Source organism: Myodes glareolus, chromosome 7, assembly GCF_982192425.1.
Source record: "Myodes glareolus chromosome 7, mMyoGla1.1, whole genome shotgun sequence".
Classification (NCBI taxonomy): domain Eukaryota; kingdom Metazoa; phylum Chordata; class Mammalia; order Rodentia; family Cricetidae; genus Myodes; species Myodes glareolus.
Genome location: NC_142032.1, coordinates 66,893,938 through 66,912,814, shown reverse-complemented (window position 1 = coordinate 66,912,814; position 18,877 = coordinate 66,893,938). Strand labels below are relative to the sequence as shown.

General features: G+C 47.3%; 1 protein-coding gene across 12 annotated transcripts in view; it reads right to left on the bottom strand.

The window, feature by feature from the left end:
* Ebf3 (EBF transcription factor 3) overlaps positions 1 to 18,557 on the bottom strand; it is a 116,233-nt gene extending 97,676 nt beyond the window's left edge. For all 12 annotated transcript variants that reach the window (XM_085693252.2, XM_085693254.2, XM_085693255.2 and 9 more), the window contains exons 1-6: positions 18,308 to 18,557; positions 18,046 to 18,202; positions 17,622 to 17,685; positions 16,852 to 16,907; positions 13,851 to 13,924; positions 12,160 to 12,228 (exon numbers count right to left, since the gene is read on the bottom strand). In XM_085693252.2, the coding sequence (XP_085549378.1) occupies positions 12,160 to 12,228; positions 13,851 to 13,924; positions 16,852 to 16,907; positions 17,622 to 17,685; positions 18,046 to 18,202; positions 18,308 to 18,441 (554 nt within the window). In that variant the 5' untranslated portion in view covers positions 18,442 to 18,557. The remainder of the gene's footprint in view (positions 1 to 12,159; positions 12,229 to 13,850; positions 13,925 to 16,851; positions 16,908 to 17,621; positions 17,686 to 18,045; positions 18,203 to 18,307) is intronic.
* Between the last annotated feature and the right edge of the window lie 320 nt (positions 18,558 to 18,877).

Genomic DNA, 18,877 nt, shown 5'->3' with positions numbered 1-18,877 from the left:
CTGTAAAATCCTAAATAAAATGAGAATTTTATTAAAGATATTTATCTCATACAACAAGAATAAAATCAATTCGCAATGTCGGTCCAGCATCCAGCTACAATAACATTAAAATATATTGTTTACTTGTGGGTGGGGCGGTTTCTCTTTTCAGATTGGTCAATGAGGAGGGCGACATAGCGTCCTCCTTTCAGAATGCTGGCTTGGCGGCTGGACGTGGAGGAGAGCATTTTTATTGTTAATCAATGCCAATCAATTCTGAGCCTTGATGTTAAATAGGGATCAATACCGCTGGGCTGCAGATGAGATCTGATCTCAATTGCTGAGCAGACCTGCAGAAGTTTTTAATCATAAGGTAAATCAAGACTGGAACATAAGTCAGAGGAATTAATATTGGTGGTGGAGGACCTCGCTTGCCACTGATCCAGCACAAGGAAATTTCTGTCATATTTCATTATCACTCTTAGGGCAAGCTGAAGGCAGCGTTTGGGGAGCATTTCTTAGCGGAGGCTGGAGCGCCCCTCACACCACGCGGCGAATCCTCGCTGCAACTGCAGCCAGCTGGTCCACCGAGTATAGTTATACGTATGCCCCATGAATCTCATTTTATGCGATTAAGATCCATAAAAATTCAATAGCTTTTCTTCTGCAATTCACATTTTACCTGGTGAAATATCATAAGAATTTCATTATCTTTGCAGCTGTTGCCTGGGATCAAGCAAAGGTTATTATCCTCTTCGAAAACACTATAGAATATGTACGAAAATGTCAGGAGAACTGGGCATTTAAAGCTTGATTTTTTAAAAGAAAAACACTGTCTGAAGTTTAGAATAAACTGCACTTGACATTTATGTACCATGATGCATTTCTTGGTAAACTGATTTTGCAAGGAAATTCTTTGAATTCGACTCTGTGACCAGATTGTAAAAGGAAAGGGAAAGATAGGAGGAGAGGACTGGAGAGGGGAGGGGAGAGGACGGGTAGGTAAGCAGGGAGGGGGGGACGGGGGTGGGGGCGTGGAGGAAGGCAGCACAGCGATCCTAGACCTAGGCTGTTCCTCACATCAGTCTGTATAGGATTTCCTAACCTTTCAGATAACCATCCTCGGGAAGATAACTCTAAGAACCCTGACCGATTGGAATGGTGTGATCCTACGGCTCACTCAGGCCCCTTGAAAGCGTTTGAAGAAAAATGGTCAGCGCAGGGAAAGTGATTGATCAGGAAGCTCTGTAAATCACGCGGATTCCGTACTGTCCTCCGGCCTCACTGCTAGGGTTCCATCTATGATGATAAATTAGCATTAGATGGGACCTAATGAGTTTACTAAACATTTGGGATTTGTGCTAATAAACTGGCTGGCTGTGAACTAGCAAAGGCGATGAGCAATCCCGCGGCTCTCTCTTATCTCTGTAACATGACAGTTGAACCACGCTTCCAATCTGCGATCAATTCATCATCCGACACCATTGTACATTCTTCACAAAAAGATAATTACTGCTTCCCTGGATCAGAACACTCATATTTCCTTGGAATTGCAGGTCCTGATAGCAGCCTCTGTCACTGCTGCCTTGAGCCCCACTGTACAGCTCTATTTATGGTCATTATTTTCGCCTAAACAAGCCTTTTTCCTCAACTTGATAACGAAACCTGCTATGATGAGGAGGAACAGTGACGACATTGTTTCCTCTGTGGAGTGCTTTTACATTTAGTGGAGGCCTCTGGCAAATATTTTATTCAGGGCATTAGTAAAAGTCTCCACTCGTTAAAACATATCGCTACCATTTCCTTAAAAAAAAAGAAAGAAAGAAAGAAAAGAAAAGAAAAGAAAAGAAAAGAAAAGAAAAAAGTCCTGCTTTCATCTCTGATTTGTTAAAAAACAGAGAATAAGAGTAAAGCCAGCCAGCCACGTCACAGGGAATAAATCAAGATGTGATTAAAAAGACTGTAGCCGGTTTAAAAATCACAGGCCCCTTGCCTTCTTACTTCTCCTTCTGGGTTCTCCCTCCTCGCCTTACAGGGATCTGCCTTGCGACTGGTCACCTCTGTGTGACCCCCGCACACGCAATAAATTACCATAACACATAACTCTAAAACAATGTAAATTAGTTACTGTGCACAGCCTAATAAATGGGAACAAATGAGTTTGGTGCTGGAAAGGGGTCTGGATGCTCTAATTGCTGGGAAGAGTTATCCTGGGGTCTTAGCAAACATGGGCCATGACCACTACTCATGACAGACAGCCCAAACTCAGCTAACACACTTCTCACTGGTCTCACAACTGCCTATGGCATTTTTTGTTGTTATGCCTACATACAGGCCCCGACAGCAGGAAAGACGTGTCTTCAAATGATAGGACAGCCATGTGTGTCAGAATATCCAGAACTGAGACAAGCGTGTTTCCATGCTAAAGTTTTCTAGGAATTGTGACCAAAAAACCTTCCAGAGAGGCAAGACAAGTATCCAGGACAAGAGCCCTGGTGGTCAGATGGAGTGGGAGAGAACCTGTCCTTCCATTGGGGAGTGGGTGAGGGCAGCGTCTGAACCACACAAAGGCCCAGCTCTGGATGGGACCCTGGCTGTGTAGTAACTTGCATGACTCATTATTTGTTCAAAGTAATGATCTTTGGGGAAAGGACCGTTCTATTTAGAGCTCGCTTGTCACGTTTAATAAATGGCAGGGACTGTTGCGTCCCGTGAAGCACTCTCCCAGGTCCTGCTTCCCTCCCTGGGGCCTCCCCTGGCCGGGGACCCACAGCAACCAATGTCTGGGTAACTGATGGCTGCTGCCCAGTGGCCAGCCCAGACCGGTGACCTCTCATGGTAGGGACACGCCGTTCATCCAATCCAATCCCCAACTTGTTTCCTGACCCAATCTTCCGGGTGTCATGGGGCTTATCGCTTCATTGAGAATGTGGAAGTGGACGGGGAGCCGTCTCTGGCCACATGTCCAACAACCGAGTATCAAGAAGAGAGGCCACCCTGCCACCCCATCCCAGCACACTGATCTGATTTACAAACCTGCCGTAATGTGAAACAAATGCTGTGGTGTGAATTCATACTTCACCGTGAAAGCCCAAGCGTTACTCTGTCTTGTATTAAATACCACATATAACTCTCAGCAGGCTTTATGTTCTGTTTTACTGTCAGCAATGGCTAAAGCCGGCCTAACATTTTGTTTGGCAATTAGGAAAATTTGTAGTGTAATTTATTAAACCAAAAAAGCCAACAACTACATCAAATGCTGAATTCATCCCATTTTTATGCCAGGGGGCAACAGGGTTGCCTTTCCAATAATTTAATCATTCCCCTTTTATGGCCTACATGATTTAAATATTCCAAACAGTCTTATTTAGGAAATAAAACCCTAATAAGTGAAATTGAGCTATACCACTTCAATAAATACTTAATATAAAGTTAAAATGTTTTAACTTTTTGTAAAGGAGCCAAGAACTCGAAGGGGGGGCAAGCGGGACATGCAACTTAAAAGGCCACAAGAACCCCCGCACACAACTTTCTGCCATGACGTGTAGCACATTAGCTCAGGAATGAAAGAACTGAACACCAAAACAGCAAGACTGGAAAGAAAGGAAGAACTTTTAAGGGGAAGAGGGGTAAGAACGAACAGAATCACCAAAGGGTTAGCAGCGGGCTATGAGAGGACAGGCGGGAAACTTCGGGGCACGCCACTCCCGGAGGCAGCTGGTCTGGAAAGCCTGCCTGCATATTTAGTATTACCCTACCTGTGGCATCCCTGAAGGGCAGGGATCCAGAAACAAATGGGCAAGTGCCGTGGTTTGAGAAGAAAGAGGGACCCAGAGTGGGGTACTGGGGACAGAGGCCAGAACAAGGACAGTCTTCTGTAAAATACACGATGGGAGATCTGTGCCATGAGACATTTGTTACACTCCACAGGATGGAGGACACCCAGTGAGCCCTCCAGCCACTGTGGACTTCAGTTAACACATATCAACATTAGTAACCAGTGTCCCATACCCAGGGCAAAATCCTCACACCGGGAGCTTAGGGCCGAGGAGGAAATGGTATAAAGGAACTTATGCTTTCAACTCAGTTTTCTGTGAGCCTAAATCGGATCTGGAAAACGGTTGGATACTCAGACCGGCAGCACATGTTACTTAGGCAGTTCTAAAGTCCCTGCCCTGTGGTCTCTGCTTTCCTGGGCCCACCTGCAATACCCAGGCTCCCCCGACCTCTGCCTGTGGGTGGCATTCTACAGAGCTGGACATAGGGTTCCGAGTGATGAGAACTCGACACAGATACCTATCAGAACAGTACTTAGACCCTACCTATTATACCTATGGCACTGAGAGGCTCGGCAAGGATGCTCAAGGAGGAAACCTGTCCTCAAGCCAGGGCACCATCTCTGGCTCTAGAACCAGAAAGATCAAATTAACTTGGCTGCAAGAGGTGCCCTCTCCACTGGGCTATAGTCGTCTTGTTCCTAATGGCAGGCAGGCCCTCTCCCTTGTCAAAGATGGATGACCTATTGGCCCATGCCACCTGTACTCCTGAGGAAGGTGTACTTCTGGGTCTGTACTCAAGTCTCAGGCTGGTGCTGCATAGGTGTCACCCCTGGATGGCCCTGACCTGTCTTTATACAGTCTAGAGCATCCCCTATGTACATCTGTCTACAACTTAGACTCTCAATGAGAACTCCAAAAAAAGGCTGCACTGTGCCCTCACAGAAGCCTGTACTATAGGGCTAGCCTCCCACGTCAAGATGGTTCCCCTCTTTGTAAATGCACCATCAGGAGGGCAAATGTTTTGAGGTACTTGAACACTGCCAAAGTTGTGTTTCATTGTGTCACCTGAACATGGCACCCTGCCCCCGGTGCTCTCTTCTGAGAGAAAGAGATGGGAATTACAAGCAGGGGGTGGGGGGATCAGGGGTAGAGGTGGGGCAGGCCAGAGCTGCCTGTCAGGGCAAAAGAGGCCTCCTCCCAGATGTGCAGCAGCTCCTGAGTCTTCCAGCAGAGACATGCTGGAGCCGACTTCTTCCGCTAGTGGGGCCTGGGCTCTGTGTCCTGCAACAACACCACCCGAGCCCCTTCCTTTCTGCACATGGTAAACTCATTTCCTAGAGAATTACCGGGAAGGCACTCGGTATGGCCCTGCTGCTTTCAGGGGATGCTCGCCATCCATAGACACGGGGTCCCTCCTAGATTTTGAGCATTTTCTAATTGAGTAACCTTCGGTGAAGGAATTGCAAATGGAGAGGTTTGAGGGTTTATTTTTTTTTCATTTTTTTTAAGGGCATGAGAAACAAGTGATGTAAAAGCAACTAAAGTCAGAGTTCCCCTCTGCCCCTACACACATCCAATTGCTTGGCAAATTTACAACATTTACAGTTTTGACAGATGTGACGGGCTGTTTTCTGAATAAAACGTTTTAGAAAGTGTTCTCGAGCTTCGAGGATGCAATGAACATTAGTTACCCCCAAGTCCGAGAGCTTATAAAATATAGCAAGAAAGCCCTTAACCCATAAAATCCCTCCACTTATTTTTCTAAACGATAGCTATATTTTTATTTTAAAGCATTCATAATGCCAGCATAATGTCTCATTATATAGAGTTTTAACCACAAACATTTTAGAGAGATTTGCCACTAAGATAAACAAACAAGAGAAGCGTGTGTTCTGGCGAGCAGTCGGGAGCGGACGGGTGAATGGTTTTCATTTTCTCGGAGTGCAAGCTAAGGCAGCTCTGCCAAGTACAGGTTAAGCTCCTCCAGTTCTCACTTCCTGTACCCCCACTTGTCAATCACTTCCTGTCTGCCACGACAATCTCCATCATTAGAGCCTGGAATTTTTATCTCCTCCAACATGCCTCCCGTAGCTACTGTGAGTTTGAATTCTGATAAATTATTCACCATCTTTGAAAAGTAACCGAAAATTATAGCATCAAGTTGAGCCACCTATATCTGGGGAGATCGCCTTCCTCCTCCCTGTGTGTGCCCCACAAGCTTCCAGGAGGCCAGCTTCTCCTGCGTTCTCCAGCGTCACGAGAAGGCCTCTGGCCAGCCCCAATTATCTTCTGGTGCACAGAGCGTAATTATTTGCTTCCTGTAAGCATGCGTAACAGAACTCTGAGTTTGGACGGCTTTCCATACGGTAATCCAATTCATCCATGCCGTCCTAACACGATTACAGGCACTGGCTATATCTTTGCTCTTCACCTGATAAGGCTGCGGCAGAGGCGCGGGATGGTCTGCGTCAACATCCCTCCTGGAGTATAGCTTCTGACAGCCCTGCTTCCAGCCCCTCCCTCCAGCCCTGCATTTTCATAGCAATGGGCTGCCTGCCGCCGCCTGCCCCTAACAGGCAGCACCACACAGCTTCAGCCCTTGAAAGAGCTGATGAGAATCTGAGCTGGTTAGGAGTGCTGCGGAAGTCATTGTAGGCCTGTGGCTTGTTTTCCAACCCAGCTCTCCACTGGCCTGGCCTGGTCACCCTGTAGGCCTTACCCAGACAGACCAGGCAGCCATAAATCTCTGCAGGCCTCTTCAGCCTAGAGCAGAGACATAATACTTAGGCCTGATGCTGGCCCTGACGTTCTACTCACTGTGATACACACCATCAGCTTATCCAAAGATGTGCCATGCCTGATGCACAGTCCTGGCACTGTGGTGGGCACAGAAGCATGCACACAAAGTGGGCACTGTTCCTGGTGCCACCCCTCTAAATGGAAGGAGTGACACTGTGACTCTGTTAAGCTGCTCTTCCTTTTCTGTTTATTTTTCAGGAGTTTATAAAAAAAAAAATTAAAGGATGAATGAACACGGTGAACTTTTTGCCTCTCTCCATTGGCATACCAGGGAATAAAACAGCCATTCACACCTGAGCCTGGCTGAGCCAAATGGGGCTCGTGCCAACCAGAATCAGTATCTTTGTAGCCATTCCATTCATTCAAAGTGCATTTTAATATTGCCAAATATCTAGCCAATATTTTCCCTTCTCTGAAGTCCCCATGTATTAAAATAGACCCAGAACTAAAGAGTGTCACAGCTTCCCAGCCAAGGCCAAGAGGAGGACTCCAGGGTTTCCAGGCCTGTTTGATGATAATTATATTCACTTTCAAGAAAACTGAGAAGGAAAAAATTAACAGCAAACTATGCTGTTCTTGCTGTATTATGCATACAGAATGACAATCCGTCATTTCAGAAGTTATCAAACAGGTCTCCATTTTGCAGGTTATCCAAATGCTACTGAATAGAAAACCTTGGGTTCCCTAAATGATGTGTAATTAAAATTATTTTTAAAATCCTCCTTGACAGGCCGAGGCTTAGCCAAAATGTAAATGACATTAAAGAAGACAATGAATTTAATTTTATTTAATGTCCCTTTTTGCAGATCCTCATTTACATAGCATTTTTAACAAAAGCGTTGACCTTATAAACGCTGGTATTTGTACAGCTTCGCCGAGTTGGATTTAATCACGCTCGTGCAAGGCCATGAGGGAGGGAGCTTTAACTTCTCCGCTTGGAGATGGAGTAGGAATAAAAACATCGGGACTGGTCAAATGTTTATCCACCCTGCTTCTGAAAACAACCTGACAAGAAGATGTAAGGGGCTAGGGAATAACCCAGTGCTGTTTGTAAGGCTTGGTAATAATCATACATAATCGTTTGGAAATATAGCTAATAAAAAATATAATGAGTGTTCAGCAAAATCGGCATTAGGCCCAAATTACATGATATTAATACTTGAACAGGTGCAGAAAGGGGCTTTAAATGAGGTAAATGAATAAATTGTCCCAGAGCACAACTGTGTGTGCTGACAAAAAGTCAATCCCATGAATAATTCAGCAAGCAGGACTGCCAACAAAGGTCGGCTCTCTTTGACCTTTGTGACAGGAAGTGAAAGGAAACACTGTTGACTAAAAAAAGGAGAGAGAGGAGAGAGAGAAAGAGAAGGGAAGGAAAAAGAGAAAAAGAAAACCTCCAGTCCTTTTGGGCTACCGTTCTGCAATCACTTTAAAGGTGTGAACTTAAAACACACAGATGAATCAAAGCAAGGCTTTGGAGGGCTGGGAGGGAGCACAGAGCTAAAATCTCTGGTACTTACACCCTCGGACCAGAGACAGTGTGAAATCGCAGACAATGAGAGGTTAAGCAAATAATGTTTTTCTACAACCCAATGTCAATTATGTATAAAAATCTGAGGTCAGCTGAAAAGTATTTTCAGAGCCCACAGGGCTGAAATTCTGTAACAGCTGTTAAATATGACAAAACTTCATGCACCCCCCCCCAAAAAAGAAAAACTACAGCCATTCCAAACTCTGTATGAAAGAAAATAGGATAAACAGATGTCTGGCTCCCAGACAGGAAAGTAGGGACAGACTTGGAATGATAAGTCTCCCAAACTCTATAGACTAATGCCAGATTTATTGGGGAGGGGGCACTGCCTGCTGCAGAGATGCCAGCAAGCAGGACGCCAGAGACAGTGCCATCTGGAACCGCCCCGCAGAGCATGCTCTCGGTTGCACACAACCCACGGTGTGCAGCCAGTCCGAGTGGGCAGCCGCATTGCCCTGCTCCTGAGTCCTCCACAGGCTGCAACAGTTGGACCCCGTGTTTCAGTGCTCCCCAAGCGGAGTGAGGAAGGGGAGGGTAAAGTGATGTGCCTTCCCCAGGCATTTCCAGAGCTCCTGAGGAAACAGACCCGGATGGCACAGTCGAATAATGTGAGCCCAAGTGTGGTTTTGGTTTAGCAGCTACGCCGACATCCTGTAATCACTTGCAGCCCTTGGAATGCACGGGTGAAACAGGAGAGATTTATCTGCTCATATTTGGGATATGTGGACAATGGGTGTTCCTAATGAAGACCATCTGCTTTTGTGTTTTCCCAGAAAACATTATTTCATGAGGAACATAATATTCCCTTCCTCCTCAGCAATACCATAAAAATTCATGTATGTATATGTGAATGTGTATGCATCTGCATACACACACTTGCATACGTGAGGTGCCTTGGCTGTGCATGGCCGTGTGTGTGCGTGAGTGTGTGTGTGTGTGTGTGTGTGTGTGTGTGTGTGTGTGTGTGGTATGAGGAGGCAGGCCTGACTCTTTGTAGTCAATTCAGTATATGCATCTATGTTCCTGGGATTGTCTCTTACAGGTCATAGCTTCAGAATGCTATATTCCTTCTCGACTTGGTAAGTTGCCATATTATTTTAAATACATGGAACTGTTAAAAAAATGTTTCTCCAACAGTGTTTTATGTGGGAGAAAACAGCTCACATAAGGAAAAGCTTTATAATAAATGAAAAGATTTCTAATGGGAGACAACCTCCCTACGCCCCCCACTCTGAAGTGTCTTCCATGCCATTTGTAAGTATCTAATACTTCTGAAAGATAACTAAACTAAATTGTGTAATTAATTGATTTAAGGCATCAGGGCCTATAGAATGTGATTACCCTGCCAGAGCAGGGAGCTTACTTCCCTGTTCTCATAACACACAAAGCAGTCTCAACATGTGGAAGAGCTTGGTGTGGGTTGGAGCAAATGTGGGTCCATTGATCTCAATTCAGGTTGGAATTATTGGTTTATATCCTCAGGACAAATATGCTTTATCTGGTCAGAACCTGCTAAATGTATACAAAGGCCATAAGAAGCCGGCGAAGCATACTGTATAGAATTCTTAAGCCAACTAACCAAGTGAGGACAGGACTGTGGGGGACCTGTAAACTCACCGATCTGATGGGACATTTTATTCTGCAATACTCAAGAGGAAACCCAGGCTGAAACTCAACGGGAGCAACTGATTTTCAGAGGCAGTCCACAGCATACAGAAACGATCATCATTACGAAATTGAAGCACATCTCTGTTGCAAATGACCACATTGCTCCAAAGAGATTGCCCTCCTGAAGATGAGTCTCTCTCTTTGATTAACACAAGCTGTCCTGGCAAACACTAAATTCATTTTTTTCCTCTCTTAAACTGGAGATAGTGCCAATATCACAATCAGTTCACAGGGATTTACAGCAAGCAACAAAATACTAATAGTATTTTGTCATTACGAGTGACAGCTCTCTTAAGAATGCTAAAAATGTTCCCTGTATTTGTCAGAACATAAAACTATCCTTACCTTAAAATCCCTAACATGGAAGGTGATTAAAATTCCTATAAAATTGTCATATCTTTGAATTTAGAAGCAGAGCAGATTTTTCATCAATAATTAAGACCTCCGAAGCATTTATGCCAAGTGTAAATGGAGCTTCAATCCTCCTTATTCAAATAAACACGGTAAACCCATTAACCAAATGTTTTTACATTTTCCCCTTCCTCTTGTGCTTCTAGAATATCAATGATCATATACTTCTCTTAGGTTAAAAAGGTATGAGTGGTCCTTGCATACATTTTAATTAAACAAATATAAGAAAGACCCCCTCAGAGGAGAACTAAAGAGTAAATTTTGTATATCGGAGGAAAGCACTACCCATCACGTGATTAAAAACTGAGTCTCAGATGTTATTCCCTATCAATGTTCAATAAGTGATTGAACACTGAACAAACCCAAAGTGCTTTTAAAAGGGAAATCAGTGTCTAAAATGTGAGTCAAACCAACATGGCCCCTCCACCATCATGGCATATTTTTTTTCTTAAATTATGATTTAAAACCAAACCACATTTAAAATCTCCAGGTAGAGAGCGGAAGCCTTTTCACAGCCTTGCAGGAAAGGCTAACGTGGACTGCTTGGCAGGCTTCTTCCACTCAGACAAGATTCCAATGGCTAGCCAGTACCCTTTGAGCCCATCCAACTAATAATAATAATAAAGCAAAATAAAATGAGTTCCATCTCAAGACAACAACCCAAAGCTGCATGACTTCCATAGCCACAACACCGAAACAAATAGAATTGCATTGATTTCTGTAGCTCCCGTTTCGTAAAGTGTTGAACTTGTTCTCAACTGCCTGAGTGACGGCCACAACTGGTCAGCCCTATTTGATTACTAATAAGAGAGCTGTCCCTTCTGTCAGATACCAAACATTCTCCACTAAGCAAACAGCTATTCCAGCTAGTTAAACATTAGCAATGCTCCCCACTGGTGCCGCAGACTTCTTTAGGCTTAACTCGTGGGGTTTTCCGGGTTTAATTTTTCAGACCCTGGACAGCAAAGTTCATGATCAAAAGATAACTTTGTAAGGAAAGCTGCTGAAACTCAACCCCTCTTCAAAACAGTCTAACCCTCTGCCTCACAAAACTGGTGTCATATATACACGTCTAACATTTATTCGATTTGGGTACCAATTTCAAAATCTGCAGTCAATCACACACTGGGCCCCTTGCTGCTCCCCATTGTTGGGAAGAAAGACATCTCCTCTCCTCCTCAGAATAGCCTGGGTGAGTCAGGAGCTGAGGGTGGCAGTGTTTTTGTTGTTTCCACGAAGGCAATGCCAAGTGCACATTAGCACCATTAGGACTAATGATTGGTATCTTAAAAGGATGCCACATTGCCCAAGGAACATGATAAATGGCAAGATGAGGAACAGCAAACCTAAAGAATGCATATAGCTAATCTAGTTATGGAAATTAATGTTGGAAATGTAACCAGCATGTGTAATTAGTTTCAATTATAACAACTTTGGTTTGTTAGTTACATATTTGCTACTTGACATAAAACGACAGCCACAATTGGAAAAAAATTAGGAGACATTTTGCAACTAATTGAGAGCAGATTAAATTCATTCTACCACTGGGCGATGATTGCAAGAGCACCACCACCCACGTTTCAACTTCAACGACCATCCGAGGTAAAAATAATAATAATAATATTAATAATAACAATAAAAATAATAATGCAAAAAAATGAAATACTTGTTAACAAATTAGCAGAAAGCATTTTATGACATATCTCTGGGTTTAAAGCCAGAGACTCTCTAGGCATAAAGTGCTCCTCACAGTGAGAGCAGTGGCAGATGAAACTGCTTCCCTTGACAACTCGCAAGCAATTACTGAATCCCCACAGAGCAAGCCACCGGGTTTCCACGTCAACCCACCTGTGCACGCGGACAAATGGCGCAGTGCACAAGATGAGCCCAATAGCAGCCTCAAAGCTAAGGAGCCACTGGAAACCAAGCAAGGCAGAGAGTGTCTGGCTTGCTGCTACCATTTTGTTTGGAACATAAAGAAGCCATCCTTACCTGTCAATGATTACAGGGTCTGAGGGCGTCTCGTTCCGATTGCCACAACTCTTCTTGTCGCAGCACCGGCTGTGGGGCAATTGTAAACATGGCTTTAAGTATTCATCCCAGCTTCCTCTGTCCGACTTGTAATTTTTTTTTCAAAGTCTGACAATGAAGCGGTAGGAATCAAGAAAATAGTTTTCCTACTTAGGCAGCTTGACCAATTTCAGCCTAGTGAGTTAACACGCTCTTCAGCTAAACTTCTGTTGCAACTTCCTGCCGGAAGGAGCAGAGTTAAACGCATCTATTAATACTAGCGGGGTAGCCAGAGCTCCCATACAAATTATGGTGCTAAAATGCAGAAGACATGCTGTTGGTGTTTGTCTTTGCAGTGAACTGAGGAGGGAAGGCTGGAGGCTGGGGAATAGCTTTTCACAGCTTCGGCTTTTGTTTACCTCCAATTGTCAAGCTGTTATTTCTGGAAAAGATGCAAGATGCCACCTCTAACCAATATTTCTTTGGGGGCATTTATTAATTATAAGCACAAAAGCATGCATCAATCTATCCCAAACGTCTATTGTCGCTTCTTTAAGCCCACCTTAACTCTGTTATTGAAACTTTAATTAAAGCAGAAACGAAACAAAAATGTTATGCTTCTCGCATTTTAAAAAAGCATACTTGTATAATGGTTACATGTCTAAATTAGCTAAATTAACACCATATGGTAGGCAAAGTATATAAAGCCTTTTAAAGCTGACAGCTAAAGTGATTAAAGAAAGTCTACAGTCTTCCACTTAGAGCTTAAATCACATCTGTGCGCTTTCTATGTTAATTGCTGTACATGCAGAAGTGGATAATAAAGAAATTCCACTTTATTGGTTGTAATTTATATTTATTACCTGATATGAGAAAAAGTCAGCTTTTGTATATTGGTGCTGTAACAATACCTCTGCTCAGAAGTGGCATTCAGGCAACAGGCAACCATAGCCGAGGAGAGTATGCCCCTCAGAGTACGGGGCCTGCTACTGTAGGCTGCAAGCCTGCACAACCTTTCCTTATTATTCCTTGCAACTATATTTCACATGCCATACATACAAAGTCAATGATGCGTTTTTATTCGCCATGTAGGGGCGAAACTCTTGTGGTAGTTAGAAAAAAACAGGTGGGAAATTGCTCTTCTGACAGAGATCTCAAGTAACGGCACGCTATCTAACAACAATATGAACGATGCATCGCTGCTCTAGGGAAGAGGTTAACTGACAGAATCACAATCCAATTCTCACATACACGAGCCCTGTAATAAGTACAAAAGGCTTTCCTTTTTATCAATAACAGACAATTGTACGTCTCAGGATGCGAGCATTGGAGAAGGGAGTAGTCAAATAAGTCCCACGGAACTCTGGCTCCTGCGCGAGGACAGATGCATCCCCTGGTCTGTTTTCTTCCTTTCTCTCTTTCTTTCCTTTTTAACTATATTACCACGACACGACCAATATCTTAATCTGCTCGACTGAGCAGCGGATCGCACTGACCATCATCACTGACGGGGAAATTAGGTAGGAAGCGGTTCTGGCCCAGCCTGGGGCCTCTGGTCTACTATGTTTCAATGGATGCCCTCTCTTCCGCAGTTGGGTGGGGTGGCCAGGCGCCTGCAACGCCGCCTGCATAGACTTGGCTGGCGCCGGGTCGCCCGCCTCCCGGGGGCTCACCTGCACATGATCTCGTGGGTCAGCAGCACGCGGCACATCTCTGGGTTCTTGTCCTGGCCTTCATAAACGATGGCCTGCGTGGGGGACAAGCAGAGGCAGGGGTCACGCAGAGCCCGTGGCTTGGGCGCCAAACCACTGCAGGCGCTGCAGGCCTCGCGGGTGGCAGGTGCACAGCCCCCGAGGGGAGGCGACAGACATAACAGGCCACCCTCCCACCCCACCACCCCAGGCACGGGGCCAGGCCTTAGAGGCCTCGCACTGCCCGCTTGCAGAGCTCTTCCCACGGGCGCACGCCCGGCCTGGACTCCAGAGGGCTTCGGGAAGGGCTAGGCAAGACCCACCAAGACCAGGGCTCAGCCTACGAGGGTGCGAGGACTCTCACCGGCCTCCTAGACCGTGGGCCACCGCAGCCTGATGGGATCCTCCGACCATTGTCTACACTAAGGCCCGATTCCTCTGTCGGAAGAAGCCGATCGCAGTACGTTTGGGACTACAGACGCCAAGAGGTCGCGAGGCGCAGAAGCAGCCCTCCTCCCTCCTCGAGCCAGGAGATGCTGCCCCGGCGGGCTCCAGTTTCCAGCCCCGCGCCCTGTTCGCCGCCACCCCCACCCCCAGCCCGAGCGGAGGCCCCTGCGACTTTGGGCTGCGTGGCTCGGAGTCCCAGACCAGCGGGAAGTAGTACACAGCAGCCGCACGTGTTCGCACCACGCCGGGGAGCTGGCGGCCCGCAGGAGGGCCCGGGCTCGGGGCGCCCCTGCCCGCGCGGCCACGTGCTCCTCGCCCGATGATATTTGGAAAGAAAGTGCTAATGGCCAATCTGGTGTTTATTTTCAAAGTGCTAACAATGATTTTTCTCGGGTAAAAAGGCAGTGTCTGTGCGCACGCTCGGGTGGGTTTTGAGCAGAGGCTCCGCCAGATGGTGCGAAGCCCTAGGTGCGCTCACGCCGGCGCCCAGCCCGGCTCCACCGCCGGGAGCCGCGGCTCGGCCGCCCTCGCTGCCGCCGCCCGCCTCGCCCAAAGAAGAGGAGAAAAGGCCACTGGGGGAGGGGCGGGAGGCGGGGGCCGCCAGCCGCAGGTTCCGGGCAGAAAATTCCTCCAAGGGGGAGGGCTGCCCTCTCGGCAGTTCCCGCCCCCCCACCCTGGAAATTACTTCCAACCTCCTCCGGCACTTTCCTGCACTTCCAGGCGGACAAAGCCCTTTCTGCTAGGCGTCCAGGACTGGCTTCCTGGGAAGAGGGAAGAGTCTCCGCCAGCCTCGGTCCGCGGCCTGGAGCTCGGCCCGCTCGGAACCACAGAAGTAGTGGGAGTCACCACAGGCCAACAAGCAGCCTCGGGCTGCTGGACTAGCGGCCTTGGCGACACCAGTACTTCTGAACGAATGGCTTGTCCTCCGAAGATCCCCGTATTTATATTTGATTTATTTTTTATTTTGTAGCACAAACAGAAATCCATAAACTGTCGGTTCAGCGCCATTGACTCTTTGATCAGTTACTGGGCTATTTCTTTACTTTTCCCCCATCCCCGTCAGTGAGGAGATTAAATGCCTCTGTTTTCTGCACCGTCTATACTGCAAAGGTACCAGGCGAAACGAACAATAAAAGTGTACTTTAAACGAAGCCTCCTGCTTCTCCCATACGTGTGGCACAGAAACTTAGCAGCGCCTGCAAAACCCTCCTAATTAGACTACAACGATTCCGCAAAACCTTCTGCCCGACATACAAAGGAAATAAAAGGCGCCTGACAAACAGCAGCCCAGTTCCAGAGCTTCTGTGAATCGGTGCAAGGCTGGCAAAAGGGCACACCACAGTCTGTGTCAGAAAAACAGGTTTACCTGCCAGATCTTTGCTCCAGGAGAAAAACCACACAGCTCTGCGGCTGCAGACATTAAAACCTCATGCTCTTGCTGCTTAGGTAAGGGCAAACTTTTTCAAAGAGAAACAAAATGTGCAAACTGTGCTCGGAGAATGGGAGGCATGTGTGCCAGACTGCAGGAGGCTTGAAGGAAGGCTCTTTCCCAGTTGGTGCACAATTCTAAAAGTTAGCATCAAAAATGAAATGGCCACTTTCATTTCAACTGCGAAGTGCTGCTTATAAGTATAGTTTAATTTCCCAAGGAATCATTGCAGGATGTGTTTAATCTAGAAATCCATATACAAACACCCAATACTATTTTAAGAAGGTGGAAACAACGTCCTTAAAACAATGACACATCACCCAAGTACAACATTAGCAGCCAGAGACTGAACACCGTCAAAAAGCAATGAGGCGCTTTTCTGCAGTTAATCACATTACTGATAGCCAATAGTTATCATCAGAAAAGTTGACCAAGACAGGTTAAATAATTTAATAAGGAACTGCTTGTAATTATGTTATTTATAAGGTATGACAGAGGGTGGGAGAGAGAGCAGAGCAGTGGATGGGTTTCGGTGACCCCTGGAACTCAGACTCTGAATTATGGAGATGGGGGGCTGAGAGGTGAAGATGGACTAGAGGAGAACAAGGTGACTTTTCACCCCTGCACATTTAACTTTTAAATCCAAATGCACGTCTCCTGTTACTAGACCATGACACTAGCAAGGAGGAGGGAAAATAACTAATCGAGCTTAACTCGAGGAGCTTTGGGACAGACTTAGTTGTCTTTGCAGGGAGGATGGATCAATGAAATTATTCCAAACAGAGAAGGAAACGCTTAAAAATAAACAAGGGGGTCTCGAAATTTTTCTGTCAAATGTTAATTACCATAATTAATTAAGACAGAGTTTGATTCCAATCGCAAGTCATTTAATAAAGCATATATGTCCTGTTTTAATGACAGCATAAACTATTGTACCAACCGCTCCATTTATTCCAATAAATATGGAATTCTCATTAGCATGTCAAGGAAGCGAAATGAAAAACAAATACAGGAGATCCATTTGTCAGTCTGCTCTCTCAGCCTCAGGACAACCCCAGCTCAGCAGAAAGGAAAAAACAATGAGTACAGAGGCGTAAACTTTCTCACCTGCTTGGTCATTGAATCTATGAGGCGGACGTAGAGATCTTGCTCTGTTCTGACGCCTGTGGCAGGGGAAAAAATGGACAAATTCTCAGCAAGATTTTAGCCTGAACCTCAGGAGGGACACCCGGGCCTCGGCAAGTCAGTGTCTGGGACTACTGCCTCCACCGGGCAGCAAAGCTTTAAGGCAATCCCTACAAAATTGGGAGGGAAATAGAAAACCCCAGTCGCCTCTGACATTTTTCTTTTCTTAATTAAGAGTCTCGGGACTCTTAGGATTTGTATTTGGAGGTGTAAGAAGACTGTCTGGCGGAGAGTAGGGCCTGCGTGTAGCTCTGGGCCCATATGGTCATTTATTTTTCGAAAAGAGAATGCACCTATGGAAACAGAGTCCGAACTCCTTCCAGCACCTCTAGAGGGTTCCTCTCGTTCTAAACAGTGCACAGGAAGTAAGTTATGCTCGGTTTACGGAGCTACCCCCATCTCAATAATTAACATTAATTTGCAAAATTGAAAAAAGTCACTTAAAAGTGATGTTCTGCAGGAGCCCTTATCGATCCCCCTTTTACTTTCTACTTCAAGCCCCACCGGTTAATCATGTGAAGTGCCATCGACTTATCGATCGTTTATGTTTTGTTTTCCTTCTATGCCATGAGAAGATTTCGTGTTTACACCCATGTCATTTTAATCTCAAAATCTTTATGTCCTGGAATCATCGCGGGAAGGGAGAGCCAGTACACAGGGCCAGAGGGCAGTCAGCAGGCAGCTGTACTTACCATTGCTGTACAGTAGCTGCAGCTTATAGTGAATGCCATTGTTGGTTTTCTCGTTGTTCGGCTCCTGAAAGCAACGATAAATAATTGCATTTAGCGTGGCCGCATCAGGCGCGGTCACCGCGATCGGTCCCCCTCCAGGATCGAGGCCCCTCGGCCTCACACACTGCAGGCAGGATTCCTGGCTCGCAGCTACGCAGTGATGTCACTTTTCCTGCCGCAAGCCCAGCGTTACCCTCGCCCCCAGTGAGTCCGAGGGCACAGAGAAGTTGCCCGGCCCTTGGTGGGGCCAGTGCAACCGCACGTGGCGGCGGGGTCGCCAGGCAGAGAACTCCCGCCGCCGAGGGGGGCTCTCGGACCCCGTGCGCAGGCACTGACTGCCCCCTACTCCTGGAGAGGGAGGGTGCGATCGCCAGTGTACACTTACTTTCTCTTTCTCCACAAAGTCCACAAAAGCGGTCCTTTCGATCTCCACCGGCTGCCCCTGCCTGTCGTAGAGCGCCAGCACGAAGTGGAAGAAATTGGATTTCCGGAGGTTGGAAGGCGGCTGCTTCTCGAAGTGCGCCCGCGCCAGCCCCACGCCGCTGCAGGAGGAAAGGGACAGCGGCCCGGTGAGCAGCGCGGCGCTGGCCGGAGGAGGGGGCCGGGCCGGGCCGGGGCCAGGGCGCGCGGGGGCGGCCGGTACGTACCTCTGGGCGGCCGTGTTGGCGTCCACCACGCCCGCCGTGTGCATCCACGAGCGCACCGGGTTCATGCCGCTGCCCAGCGGCTCTTCCTTCATGGTCGTCCCCCCGCGCGGAATATTCTCCTGAATCCCAAACATGAACACTGCTGGTGGCGGCCGCGGCTCCCGGCCGAAAGCGCGTCCGCGGTCGGCGGCGCTCGGGGCTCGGCGGCAGGAGGCTGCCCTGGCCGCCCTGGCCCTGCTCGGCGCCTGCGGTGCGGCCCGCCGCCGGCTTCAGCCCGTCCCGGGCAGGCGCGGCATACACCGGCGGCCGGGCGCTGCGGACGGCCGGGGACGCGGGCGGGCTACACCGGCGGCGGCGCGGCGCTTCGGAGGAGCAGGGCGCGGTGGACGCAGTGGCCGCGGCGGCGCTTGTTGTTGTTGTTGTTTGCAGACGCACTCAACGTGGTGTCATCCTAGCCAGGCGGCGTCCGCGGCTGCAGGACACTGCGGGATCGCCCGCTTCTGGCGCGGCCCGCCTGCTCCAAAGACAAATAAACGGGGCAGTGAGTGCCGCGGCGCAGTCCCGGGCGCA